At 32.7% G+C, this 14,714-nt stretch overlaps 2 protein-coding genes across 2 annotated transcripts; one reads left to right on the top strand and one right to left on the bottom strand.

Moving 5' to 3' along the window:
- The first annotated feature begins 10,708 nt into the window (after positions 1–10,708).
- LOC109004274 lies at positions 10,709–11,594 on the top strand. Its single transcript, XM_018982779.2, has one exon. It carries the CDS (start codon positions 10,771–10,773, stop codon positions 11,464–11,466), a length of 696 nt encoding a protein of 231 aa, XP_018838324.1. The 5' UTR covers positions 10,709–10,770; the 3' UTR covers positions 11,467–11,594.
- A 926-nt stretch (positions 11,595–12,520) lies between these two features.
- On the bottom strand, positions 12,521–14,714 carry LOC109004288 (NADH dehydrogenase [ubiquinone] 1 beta subcomplex subunit 2). Its single transcript, XM_018982797.2, has 4 exons — positions 14,502–14,714; positions 13,872–13,917; positions 13,717–13,779; positions 12,521–12,866 (listed from the first exon to the last, which is right to left on the bottom strand). Exons 1-3 carry the CDS (start codon positions 14,603–14,605, stop codon positions 13,717–13,719), a joined length of 213 nt encoding a protein of 70 aa, XP_018838342.1. The 5' UTR covers positions 14,606–14,714; the 3' UTR covers positions 12,521–12,866.

Here is a 14,714-nt window from a genome sequence, read left to right as displayed (position 1 = left end):
ATATAGACATTGATTTTTTTTTTTTTTTGGTAACCATTTTTCTAATTCTTTTTTGAGTTGAAGATAAATATTATGCAACCTTTATTAAAAAAAAAAACTATGGGTGAAGTATTAAAGGGTTGTAACATAAAACAGGATGATGATCATGATAAAAAAAACTAAGACTTCATTTGTTTTCGTAACTCTTATCAACTCATCTCATCATTATAATTTTTTAAAATTTTCACACAAAATAAAATAAATAATTTAACTTTTTCAAATTTTAAATAAAAAATAATATTAAAAAATATATTATAATAATATTTTATTTAAGTATTTTTAATTTTAATCTCAATTTATTTCATCTATAAAAATAAACGAGACCTAAAACAACCAAGATGATGTTGTTTACATGCCAAACAAAAAAGCATATATATTATATTGTCGGGTCTGCTAGCATGGATTATGATTTATTAAAAGTTAATATGTGAATTATATTTCATATGATATATATAATATTTAGGGGTGTAACCGGTCTGGTCTGGTCTGGTTTTGGATAAAATCTAGGACTGAACCGGTATGTACCGGTTTTGTATTTTTCAAAACCGATTACGCACCGATTACCCTCCTAAGCCGGTACTTTCGGTTTTACCGGTTTCCGGTCCGGTCCGGTCCGGTCCGATCCGGTTTTCCGGTTATTTTAAAATGTAAATTTCACAATTTGTCATTAAAAATTTATTTATAAAAAAAAAATTTTGATTTAAAAAAAAAAACTGTTTTATACTTTTATTAATATATTAGACTATATAATAGTATTAATATTAGACTATTGGTATAGTTATAAGTTATATATTAGTATTAGTTATAAACTTTTAGTGATTTAGTATTAACATTTTATGTAATAATTTATAAATTATAATAAGAAATTATTTCATATATGAATATATATGTTATATATAAAATTTCACATAAAAATTTATAATTATACATTATATATAAAACTTATATATATTAATATTTAATATATATAAAATATTTAATATATATAAAATATTTTGTATAAAACTTATATATAAAAATATTATTTTTTATTTTTTTTAATCAACCGGTTCGGTCTTGTCCAAAAAATCCTGAAAGCGGAAGCGGACCGAAACCAGCCGATTTTTACATTTTAAAAACCGGTTCCGGATCGGACCGGTTCAAAACCGATAAAACCGATCCGGTCTGGTCTGATTTTTCAATTTTTCGATTTGAGTTTACACCCTTAATAATATCAGATTCATTTAAAATAATTTATATGAACAATTAAATTTTAAATTTCTTAAAGGATAACTATGTTGTTTTAGCAGAGACGAAAGAATTAAGGTGGTCTAATCCTAATTGACATAAAGCAAGCCCTTGATGGAGACTTTGAGCTCCAGATCATCAGCTTTGATCAAAGTTCGGTTTTGAATGCCAAAGACCAAGATCGTCGATCGAGCTCTCTCTGTCCAAATTTGTCAACCACTACTTACCACGCAAACGACTTTAGGCTTCGTTTGGTTTATAAACATCTCTCAACTTATCTCAACTCATCATTATAATTTTTTTAAATTTCAATATAAAATATAATAAACAATTCAATTTTTTTAAATTTTAAAATAATAATAATATTAAAAAATAATATTCTAACAATATTTTATCATCTCAACTCAACTCAATTCAACTCACTTCAACATCTAAACACAACTTTAAAAGTGGGTACTGCAAATGGGGAAGATAGACCGGCTCTTGGGAGGCAGCTTCGAAAGATGCATTATTATTTTTTTTTTTATAGAGTCAGACTACTCTACCTTCTAGAATACCAATTCGGTTTTATCGATTTTTATTTTTTGTTTATTTTTTTTACATTTTTAATATATTAAAACATTTTTAAAAAATCAAAAAATACATAAATATACTTAAAATTACTTTCTTTTTCATTAAATTAAAAAAGAAATTCACCAAACGATCAGAGTGGTATAAGTAGAGTAACAGTGTGAATTATATGATAAATTTAACGTATTATATAAAATCATATTAATTTATGAATTTATTATGATTGTTAATGTGAAAACTTTCTAAATCAACTATGCTAAAAAAATATATATATTGTTTTTTTAAATTATAAATAGTGCGTTAATACCTCAATTTATATACAGCAAAACTCATTAATTTACCCGTTGATGACTGTACGGACTAATTGCTTGCTGGCCCTCATTGCATATAGTAAAATACTATATCTGTAAAATGAACTTTTTTTTAATTCATTCATTTATATGCCGTTAGTATGATATAAATTAAAAATAATATTAGATACATAAGAGTGCACCAGCCATTCTTTCTTATTTAAACAAATAGTACAGCTTATTATTAAAAAGTAGTTTATTTAGATCTTAGGTTAAACCTCGCTTCTGTCGGTACGTACGTAGCAGGAGTTCCGTACCTCTTAACATGCTCCTGCCTTTTGCAACCCATTGGGTGTATCAAAGCCGACAGAAGTTCTCAAATAGTTAAAAGAGTTTGAGCTTTGCTATACAACCTCCACCACACTCCACACTCCACTCTTTTTTAAATTTTTTAAATTTTTAATATTTTTTTAAAAAAAATTTTTGAATTTATTCTTTTTAAATTATTTTAAATTTTTTATTCATTATTCATATAATAAATATTTAATAAAATAATAAAATAATAAAAATTAAAAATAATATGGAGTGTGAAGTGTTAGGAGGTTATAAAGATTTTTTGAAAGAGTTTTATCACATAATCTTTACCATACTCCATATTTTACGTTTAAAAAAAGATAGAATTTTTATATAATTTTTAAATAAAATATTATTACCTTTTAATTTAAATCCATCAAGATTCAAGATAAAAAAAAATTAAAATAAATTCCAAGAATAATAATATTTTCTTAAATCAAGTTTAAAAGTTGAATAAAATACTATTTTTTAATATTATTATTATTTTAAAATTTAAAAAATTTATTATATTTTATATAAAAATTAAAAGAATTATAATAATTAAATAAGATAAATTAGCTCGTTTGTTTTTGTAAATAAGATGAGATGAGATGAGATGACATAAATTGAGATTAAAATTAAAAATTAAATAAAATATTATTTTATTTTAAAATTTGAAAAATTTAAATTATTTATTTTATTTTATGTAGAAATTTAAAAAAATAATAATAATAATTAAAAATTAGATAAATTGAAAAAATTGTGAAAACAGACTATGTTTAGAGGAAGACTATCCCACCGACAGAGTAAAGGTACAGTAGTACGTACGAGATTTGAGTCTGTCTTCTTTCTTTGGATTCCATTATTGGCTGACTGGCTCTTTGGTGTACCTCTTACCTGACCCTAATTGCAACTGTTTTGGTCGTATTTCTGGAAGCCCTTAAAAAATATATATAATATAAATAATTATATTTATTTAATTTTAGTTAAACTTAAACTTTTTAGAGATAGAATGATTTAATATATATAGAATTAAAGCAGCTTTCTGAATTTGAATTCTCAATCTATACTCTAATTCTTTTAATTAAATATTTTATGTATTGGGTTAATCATTCATTAAAGGAGAATTTGGTTCAAATGTGAGAGAGAATATTAAAAATATAACATCGAGTAATGATATTCACACAATATGATATATTTTAAAATGAAGATATATTTATAAGGTAATGTTATTTTTGTAAAATCTTTTTATAAAAATAACTCTTATTTTTAAATATAATTATGTAAAATATTGTGAAAAGTGATGTGAATTTATTATTTTTTTCTTATCGTTAAGATACAGATATATAATAGCGAATTATTCTCGTTAAATCGATAAGAAGAAATATATTTAATTATTTATATTTATTATAACCTGCAAAGTTTATATTTTCCCTAGTTTGCTTTCGACTTTCTGAGCCGGCTGCTTCAAAATTTCAAAGTATCATCTTATAAGTAGCGATATTTCTCCACTCCAAACACAGTAGAAGGAATAAAAAATGGCCCAGTCTTTGAATTCTAATCCCCTGATCTCTTGTCGTATAGTCTTTTTGTTGAATTTGTCAAACCGAAAGAAGCATTTTAAAGAGCCAGTAATCTTCGCGGAAGTATACTGTAGAAAGGTCGACATGACGTTTGATTATAACAGTAGTACTACATGCATGCATGTTCTCGTTAATTTGGGTATCCGTGGGAATTAATTAATTAGCATTTTTTCGTGGATTGCAGCATCAAGAAATAAGCACGATCGATCATGTGTGAACATATAGACTTTAAATTAAACACATGTGTATATATATATATATATGTGTGTGCGCGCCTAAAAATGTTGACTTCATATCGTCCACAAAACAGCTGTTTTTTTCTGCGTGGTGATGACCTAATTCCTTGATCATCAGTTCGCTCGCTTTGACTCTCAAGAGTTTGAAGGCTCGGACGGCAGTACTCTAGAGAACGACATATCATCGGAGAGTACTGCGCATCCAATCCCAAAGATGAACTATATATATATATATACACACCAAAAGGTTGCACGAATTAATGCTATCCTCATGATCTTATCTTTAGATATATAATCAATCAATGCATGCATGTATTTCCTCGTATAAGAGAATACAAAAAGAGGGAGGGCAAGTACGTTAATTACGTGTACAACTTCCTCAAGTATTATAAATTTGTAAGAAAATGATCACCTGTTATATGTTGTGTCGTTTAGAATCCAACTACGAACATATATACAAGCTGTACTGAAATTGAATTAATTAATTAAGCAAGAATATCAAGAAAAATAGAGAGGTGGGATCGATCTCTTCGTGGTGGCGGCTTTGTTTTTGTCAGAGAAAATGGGTCAATCACACGGCTGCCTCGTGGTGGAGAGCAGCTTTTTTGTCACGAATTTATTTATTATCTTAAGTCATATTTATATGTTATATGTTTAAATTATTTCACACGTCAATCGCTTAAATATTAATAATTATTTAAAATATATTACATAACAAATATAATTAATAATATGATTAAAAATGATTTATTAATTTATTTTTAGATGTTGCGCAGCTTCTACATTCTTTGAGAGCTGACTTGTATAGGTTAAAATTAAGATAAAATGGATATGGGCGCTTATGTAAGGCGTACGTAGATTGTGATGTTTTTTTTTTTTTTTTCGTTTGGTTTTTAATTTTTTTTTTTTTGTTTGGTGGGAGAGTTTGGGTTAATAAAGTTGTGGAGGTTCCGTCTTCATTTTTTTATTTATTTTAAATATGATTTAAAACGAAGAATAATGTTCCCTTTAGTGTAACATGCATCATTGGTGATAACTCAGTAGTCCACTTCTTCTAGCTAGCTAGTGAGAAATAACAGCAAAATTAAGGTGAAAGAGATTTTTAAATAAAGATTCGTTGACTATGATATTTAGCTTTCTTGAATTTATATAAGACGCCATGCATGCAACAAGTTGAAATTGTTGAAAGTTTGAATGTACGTACGTCGTCGATCGGGGGACACGGGGCTTTACGCATATAAGGGGGCATTGAATCAATGATCACCTTAAATTTATAAACTACAAGTTTTACCATATGTATTTGTTAAGGTATTGTTAAGGTGTGTTTTGTAACCATCCGGTTAAAGAGGAAGAAAGAGTTATTCTTGGCCCACGATGAAGATTTAGGCCTCGATCAGGGTTGTTTGGGACCCACGAGGGGAGTCCAAAGTGGCATCTGTATGTACATCCATTACAGACAATAGAATATAAATACAACAAAAATAAATAGGAAACAAAACACATAGATTTACGTAGTTCGATACATGACCTACGTTTACGAGTCATTTGGGATACAAATTCACTATAAATGAGAGTATATTACCGTCTATCATAATCTCTCGTAACTCACTATACAAATAATAAAGCTGAAATTTTCCAGTTGAATAAGCTCTATCATAATCCCTCTTTGTTAAGCCCCTGTTAATGGTTGGTGAAAAAGTATGCTTTATATTGCTTCATATTTTCCTCCTGTCGCTCTCTTTACTGCACATCTAACCCTTTCCTCTCTTTTCCCTCATTTCCCGTCACTTCATTTCTTTTCATCCTAACACCTTTTTCCTTCCTTAACTATAGTCTCCTTCTTGTCTTTTGTTTGTCTGTTCCTAATGGCACATCATGGGCTGGGCTTGGGGCTCCACATAGGCTAGGAGATTTTATCCATTCCAGTATTATTGCTAGCTCTAATCAACAACTAGTAGTAGTCAAACACTTCTACCCCACTTCGTAAAATCCGAATTAATAATGTAGACGTACAACTAAGGACAACCGAAGGTCCGAAACATATGTTATGTAAGAATAATGATATATACAAATTTTAAATGTATAAATTTAGTACAGATCTTTTATAAAAAAATGGATCACACCACGAAAAAGTGTGAAAAGTTCAATTTTTCTTTGTGTAAAAATTATGCAAGACTTATACAATTAAGGCTTGTTCCTAACATTACTCTATGACGTAATAAAAGTGTAAGAAGCAATCGAGTAGTTGCTTGTCCCGCAACTTTGCCTCTACAAAATGGCATTGTCCAATAGTCTGCAATATATATATATATATAGAACTTATATGGCAAGATGTATGGCGAGTGTTGGATATAATTCGAAGTGGGTCCAGCCCATTGGGAATCTATCACCAAGAAAGAAGGGACAAGGTAAGTTGATTGTATAAGGAAAAAACAACATATGGCAAGTATGAGTTAACACTCCAATTAAGGAAAGAGACATCTATAAAGGGAGGGAATCTCTTTAAATTTTACAGAGACTTCTCTACATACAAAGGCCCCTCAGATTTTCTCTCGTAAGGAAGGCATCGTCTTCAACCTTCATCAAACTCTAATTTCCTTCATTGTTTTGAGAGATGTATGAGACCATGAGAGGTTGTACAAATCATCAAATATAATGGGTTTTGCCCCTAAACGATTCGTGGATGCAGGCCTTTATGCCAAACATCGTAAATCTTTGCATCTCTATTTATTTACTATTTATTTTCATGGATGGACGTTCAAGTTGTACTATATCAACGCCCAATTCATCATCAGAGCCGTTCAACCGTATTGTTGGATTTCGACCATGCCAAAAAATTGCATCAACAATGCGAGTATACGCCCTAACAAAGAATTAACACACCACATCGATCCGCATTGTTGAAATCCACCAATTAGCTGCAAGGGATTGGAACTCATAGTAATCAATAATTATCCAAGATTTACTTGCAAAAAACTTATGACAGAAAGTTTGCATGATGTGCACTTCAAAATTCATGTTCAAGTCCATGCATCTAGACATCTAATTCATCTGTCGCCTCAACATTTCAAAATTCGATGTTGCGTTTTGTCGAAGGAAGAGTACTGATATATGTTCGAATAATTTGAACATAATAATTTCATTTATATCATGTGCATGTCGCGTATTAATTTGTATCACCATGTACTGTACTAGCTAATTAGAAAGAAAGTCATATATATATATATATATATATATACTAGCGGTAATGTAACGTCCAATGGACGTTTGCCAAATTTTTTTTTTTTTAACCTAGTGATTAAGGAAGTGTTTTTTAATGATGTTGTAAATTTTTTATTTTTTTAAAAAATGTTTATGATGATTAAAAATATACATAAAAAAAGAAAAGAAAAATAAAAAAGTGAAATATATATTCAGTGTGGATTTTTTATATGATGGTGTAAGATTTATTTATATTTAATCTCAATAACTCATGCAAATAGTAGGCCCAGTTGTGGATTTTTTTAATTTTTTTTGAATAGATCCAAAGTATGCGACCAGTTGTGTTACCAAGCTATGTTATTGTCGGTTCTAATATAGACAAAGTAAAATCTTGGGCCGTCCATACGTTATCTGTTGGGCTTACAAATCACAATCCCCATCATTTATGTTACTACATGGCTGTCACGGGTTCAGGTTCCATCTACTGCTTAACCTTAGGCCCACACATTTATAGTTGACAAAGACTCCTCACATAAGGTGGTCGAAAACAAAAATAGTGCGGTATTTGTTCTACTTATGAGTCCTATTTTTTTAAAATTAGTAAATTTTGGTTCTATTATGTTTCATCAAGTTATGTTAATAATTTAAAGTTCCTATTAGAAATATATATAATATTTAGACAGTCTTATACACTATATAGTGATTTACATATTTTTCGAAAGATTTAATAAACTGATATTAGATCTTTCAAAAAATAGAAATTTATTATTATTAATTAAAAACAATGATTATTTTTTACAGATTAATAATTTTTTTTAATGATTTTATACTTATTTTTTTTAGTGATTTTATATATATATATATATATTTTTTTTTCCTCACGCTCTCTTCTCTGGTGCCCGATTCAACCCACGGACCTCATTTTATACTTTTTTTTTCCCTCACGGTTTCTCTCTTCTCTGGTGCGCGATTCATCCGACGGAGCCATTGTGTTTCAGCCCAGCTCGGCGCCGCCATGCGTCGGCCAGCGTCACCGCCTCCACCGGCAAGTCCCCCTCACGCCGGCGACCAACGCAGCCACGACGGATGTCCCCTACGCGCAGCTGTGTCTCTCCCCCGTGGAAACCCATCCGAAATGGGTTTGTCCGATTTCTGTGAACGTGAGCCGCCGTACGCGGCCACCCACGCCACTGCACCTCCACCACTTCACACTGGCGACAACCTCCACCAGATCCGGCCACCACGAACCTCCGTTTCTCTCTCCGTCGCACACTACCATTCGGACACACACGGCAACTTTCTCTCTCGCTCTTTTCAAACCAAAAGCAAACGAAGAACAAAGAAAACAGATATTGCAAAACAAGAAGAATTGCCGAAGAAGGGAAACGAAGAAGAAAAACAAGAAGAATTGCCGAGAAGAATATGCGAGAAATAGAGAAATATGCGAGAAAGAGAAAAACAAACAGCACTGGAAAAGTATGGAAAGAAGATATAGAAGTAGAATTAGAATAATTTTGCATACCAAAGGCGTGAAGAATCCTCAAACAGCACTGCAAAATTTTTTTCTTCTTCCACTTCAGTTCGAAAAATCTGCAAATGCTTGAAAAGCACGAGATATATATGGACTGCATGCCTTCTATCGACACAGCTTAGATATTTCCGACCGCCACAATATATTGCTAACCAGATGTTGGTACTCAACGAAGAATCAACGAAGAAGTAAAATTGTAACTGAAAATAAAGAAAATATTATGCAGAAGAATGAGATGCAAAAGAATGAGAGACGAAGAAAAAGTGTTGGACGCATGACATACTGTTTTTACTGCTCATTACTGTAGATGTTATACATGCTTTTAAGTTATAGGCAAGATATATATATAACGTTTCCGGCACTACTTAACAATATTTTCACCTTCTTGAAAAGGTTTGTGTTGGGCAATAGGCAGGTAAAAAAGTGACCAGAGGAGGTAGAAAAGACTAGCTATAGCTAGAAGAATGAGGGACACGGCTGAACAAAAGAGGGATCTCATCTTCAACTTCCACTTTAGCTTCTTCTAATTTCCTTCTCTTCTCCTCGAGAAATTTCTTCAACGGACAAGTGTGAGCTAAGATCGATCTAGTTTGTATCTAATGATCCGTTTAATACAATGGCCTACAAATTCCTGTCAAGTTTTTACTGGAACTTAAGGTTTGATCAGGAGAAATAGTTAGATCGATATTGTAGTATGTAAAATTCATGTCTCTTTCATACATTTTAGACCATTAAATTTAGACAAAAATTTAGAGATATTTTTCCACGTTAAACTATATAAAATTTGTGTCTCATTTATTTTTCATTAAGAAGTGTTACAACTATAAAGATATTTCGTATAAGTAAACTCACAAACTGTCATGACGATCATGTGATACGTTAGATCATATACTTTACAATAAAAATAATTTTATAATTTGATCATGTACTGCGTTAAGTCATGTCAATTTATAAATTTATTTTTATAAAATTACTTTGTGACCAAATATTTCTCTTTCTCATTTATTTATTTCATCAGACCTGCATGGATCCGCATAACTAGAGTAAGTACCACCGTCTTCGTCGGTTGATAATCTGATCATCAACCATTGGCCACAGCATAAAATAATAACACAGTGGATTTCTAGCTAGTGTACACTGAGGAAATATCTACGAACTTTCTGCAGTATTTCCTGGAAGCTCCGATCGAATTATCCTCAACACAATGCGGATCTTAGATTCCATGTCGTGCACAGAGAAAACAAAACGTTACTACTCTCTAGCTTTCATATTTTTCTTCACGTACATGATCCTACTCTCTAGTAGTCTCCAATTTTTTTTTTCTATTGCAAGACATCATGTTGTCTTCTTCCTAAATATATATATAAAACCAGGTTGGCATGCACCACCCTCTCTCGTGCGTGTATCTTGGGGGGACTAGTCCAATCACCAACAGCAATATCTTCACGAATCACAATTGCGCACATTGCCTCACTATCTGCCTATCTTTGGAACGTTCCTTCGTACAACTTCCTGTCTTATTAGCTGTATCCAGTTGTACCGAGGCGTACGATCAAGGACACTTCATGCATGCACGGTCCTTACTCCTTACTCCTAAAGACCTCAGATCTGATTCAGGATTTCCTGTCTTTCATTGTTTTCTATATATATAAGACTTGAAATCCAGGAATGAGCTGCAAAAGCTTCTATCTTCTCGTTCCCAGAAACCCTTTTCACAATCACATATCTTTAGTCTTCAGTTTTTTATTTTCGATCTAAAGATGGCACGACCAAATTTTGATGCTCTTAGAGACTTGCACAACTCTGCCAATGACCTTCTTCACTCACCCACCATCCAACGAGCTCTTCTGCACCAACGTCAAGAAAAATGGGTTCATGAAGTCTCGGAGGCATCTTTAAGGTTGTTGGACGTGTGTGGCACTTCTAAAGATGTTCTTTTGCTCGTCAAAGAACAACTCCAAGATCTTCATTTCACGTTGCGTAGGATATCATGCATTGGCGAGCCGGATATAGGTAGCAAAATCGCGGCTTATAATCTGTACAGAAAGAAGTTGAAGAAAGAAACATTGAAGTGTTTGAATTCACTGAAAGGGATGAAGAACAAATCCATTATTATTGCTCCGGACCTCTCAGCAATAGACGACAACCTTAAACTAGTCGTGGATGTGCTAAAGGAAGTGAGAGAGACTACTGTTTCTATGGTGGAGTCACTTTTGTCTCTCATTTCCATACCTTGGCTGGACAGAAAATCATCAAAAGCGTCTTTTGCTTCGAAGTTTGTACGCTTTAGTGGCCAAAGTTTTTACGATATTTACGATGTGATGGCCCTTCAAAGTGCTAATAAAAGATTGGAGGCAGCTGAGATTGCCATTGAAGATCTTGAAGCAGAGTTGGAGTTCATGTTTAGGCGTTTGATCCAGACTAGGGTTTCACTTCTCAACATTCTAACAACTTAATAATAGCTACCTACCTAGATCTAGATATTGTATGTAACACTGGGATCCGAAATATTCCATGTTAATTTGGTGTTCCAATTTTTGGGCATGCCTTGCGCCCTGGCTCACCAGTACTGCTTAGGGTTCAGTACAAAGCTAGCTATATATAAATATATATATATATATATATTAATTGACATTATTTAATTAATTCAAATTTATTCTATTCTTTTTCCTTCCCACAAAATGCTAATTCTGCAGAGATGTTTGCAATAGTACATTGAATACAGATTAATTTTCAAGCCGGAAGATTAGACTAGTACAGTATACACTTTGTACTTGTCATCTTAATAGAAACCACAAGTGCTTGCAATATAATGGTGCATGCCTGCAGTCCTGGTGTCCAGTTGGAATTAATTGAGAGCAGGTTCTCAACTTGCTTCCAAATAAAGCTGAAAGAGGCCTGATACATGCGAACAACACAGCTCTTTTACAACTTCACCATAAAATAATATTACTTTTAAACTTAAATTCATCTAATTAAAATAAAAGAGAAAGGAAAAATATTAAAAACCATATATTATTTTATTATATAGTTGTCAACTTTACCAATTCTTAAGCTGGAAACCCAAGCCTGTTACCGTACCAGCCCAAATCACTTCGATTATTGGAAAATGATTTTGTGTAGCTAGCACACCAGCCTGTACAGGGTTCAGCCGAAATTGGTTGGAAAAGGCAATAAATACCACACATCTAATGTCATGAGGTCCATGTAATTTCCAATGAAAGGCCGCCCTGAGGTCCATTCTATAATTATCATTACGCGCGCAGCATGAAATTTGAGTAAATATCTAGGATATTAATATCAAACATTGATCAAGAGCTCAAATCTACAGCCAATATGGGACACCCTACCCACTCCTCAGTACGTATCACTGATTTATTTTTATATATCGATGGCAATTATTACTGAAAAAGGAGAGGACGGTTTAGGTACGTACAAAGTGAAAACAACCATGGGGAGAATTGCATCCCCAAATAATAAATAATAAACAAAGAAGTGAATTAAAATGAATTGAATGCAATAACTGAAACAATTGATATTGTTTTGGGCAAGAACGATTCACTGTGGATGGAATAAACCATGGGAGCTGCCACTGATGCTCCAAAAATATATCACAAGAAAGGGTGGAAGGCCAGAAACATGACACGTAAACACCAAGAGTTGTATCAATGCTTACAGAATAACAAGCTCACATGGAGTTTTTAAGTTCCATTGCATCATGTCCACACATCATTTCTTCACAATAATCACCTTATTCATGAAACAGAAATAAACAAAGTTCACTCGAAATTTGTGCCAAGAACCCCATCAACAGAATTCATAGCCTCTCCTTTCAGCTCCCTGAATGGAATGCAGCCTGCAGGCAAATAACATATGAGCATGTTTTGGTCATTTTATTTTGCATCTTGCAATATTAACAATATAGTTTCTTGATAGAAAGGCAGGGTAAGATACTATAGCATTGGTCCATTGCAACTCATTTGTTGGCTACCTCTTGTCTAAGAAGAAGGTCAATATTACCTCGCAATTTAAATTATTCTACTTCAGCTGCAAACTCGCGTACAACTCATTCACCACTAATTCAAACATTATCTCTCTTATCCTGGGACAGAGATCAGAAAAATATGATCTTCTTTACTCAGTGTTGCACATATATATAATCCTCAATATTAGAAATCATATCCAGTGTGGACATCCTTCAAAAATAGGCTCCCCCAATCTCCATGAGCAGCACAATATTTTTCGGGAAAATAGGCTCCCCAAAATTTTCAGCACAAAATTAGCCTTATCCAAACAAGTAGCATTAGTTAAAAAAAATATATATATACATTTTCCACAACAGAAGTTTTAGCAACACTTGCACTCCAGATGTGAGGTCTTCAAGAAATTTGTGAAGAATTTGCAGATTTTTCTTAGTGGGATGTTAGTGATGCCATATTAAAACAAAATTTAATTGCTACCCCACGTGCTTGCGATAGTCTGTAAAAACAAAATCTAGTTAATAATTAAGGACATAAAGATCTGTTATTATATCTGGACTCATCAAACAATCAAATGACATCAATAGGTTATAGGAGTCCCTCTATTAGTTTCTAATTGAGTAGCAAAGAGGTGATTAAATTCTTTGTTTGAGCAGTAGATGCAGCATTTCCTGTTAACCAGTTACCAAAAAACTTAGCATCTAAACACAGAAAGATAAAGGGTACCTAATGTTCATGCCCGTGGCCATTAGAATGATCGTCGTGACCCTCCCATGGATGCCGCCAGCCCTAAAGACAGCACGAAGGAAAAAAGGAACTAGAAAAAACCAGATAACCAAGAACTAAAATACAGAGAAATCTGAAACCAAATTGACTCTTACCAATACTACCGGCCCATCTTGCTTGGCCCTATAGAGCACCCAAAACCTGAAATATCAACTCTCAAAAAAATTCATATACTTGCCAGCATAAAAAAGTAGGAAAAACAAAAAGATAGTCGTGAAAACCATTTACCATGAGACTCTGAAAGATCCATCTATGCATATTATTACTGCCATGTTTTCGTGTACATGCTAATCAGCTAATCTTGTATTCAAATTTAGCTGATTAAAAATCTAATATCTTGTGATCCGTTGTCCATTCATACTCTAATAATTAAAATGAGCTCTGAAACCCTTTATTGAATCCGGAAACCCATAAGAATAGAACAACAAAAATTAAATATCGAAAAATGAGCTATCGTTTTCACAATTTCATCCCACCAAATCAAAGAGTTTTATGCTTCCGCTCGAACCCAATGTATTGGCAGATTAAAAAAAACCACATATAACAACGGCATTTCCGACAAAATTAAGTTCTTTTCGTATCAATCAATTTCTTTTCGACCAAAAGAACAACCTAGATCTTAGTCACTGACTCGATACATAACCAATTGATTGATGGCGAAAATGAAATTAAGGTCACATTAACCGTAAAGGAGAAGAAAGAAAGAAATGAGTGTAAACACTGACCACATGACAGCACACAAGCCCTTCCCGGTGAGTGCGTGCCAACGCTTCGGGTGATGCACTGTGAATCCCTTGTACGTCGTGCCCTCTCCATGGCCTCCCCCCATCTCTGAATCTCTCTCTGTCTATGTGAAAGCAAGCCCTGAGTCGGAAAATCGAAGTCTCGTTCCGAGAAAAGCCGCTGCAGCCCAGTCTCGCCCTTCAGACACACATCTC

The sequence above is a fragment of the Juglans regia genome, chromosome 8 (genome assembly GCF_001411555.2).
Source record: "Juglans regia cultivar Chandler chromosome 8, Walnut 2.0, whole genome shotgun sequence".
In the NCBI taxonomy this organism is placed as follows: Eukaryota; Viridiplantae; Streptophyta; class Magnoliopsida; order Fagales; family Juglandaceae; genus Juglans; species Juglans regia.
Note: the sequence above shows the minus strand (reverse complement) of the source record. Positions and strands in the feature narration are given on the sequence as shown.

Excerpts from the sequence above, each read along its gene's own strand:
- LOC109004274 (XM_018982779.2), top strand. The coding sequence starts at position 10,771 with ATGGCACGACCAAATTTTGATGCTCTTAGAGACTTGCACAACTCTGCC.
- LOC109004288 (XM_018982797.2), bottom strand. The coding sequence starts at position 14,605 with ATGGGGGGAGGCCATGGAGAGGGCACGACGTACAAGGGATTCACAGTG. Across the intron at positions 13,918-14,501 it reads GGCTTGTGTGCTGTCATGTG|GTTTTGGGTGCTCTATAGGG; the intron begins GTCAGTGTTTAC and ends TTGATATTTCAG. Across the intron at positions 13,780-13,871 it reads AAGATGGGCCGGTAGTATTG|GGCTGGCGGCATCCATGGGA; the intron begins GTAAGAGTCAAT and ends TGCTGTCTTTAG.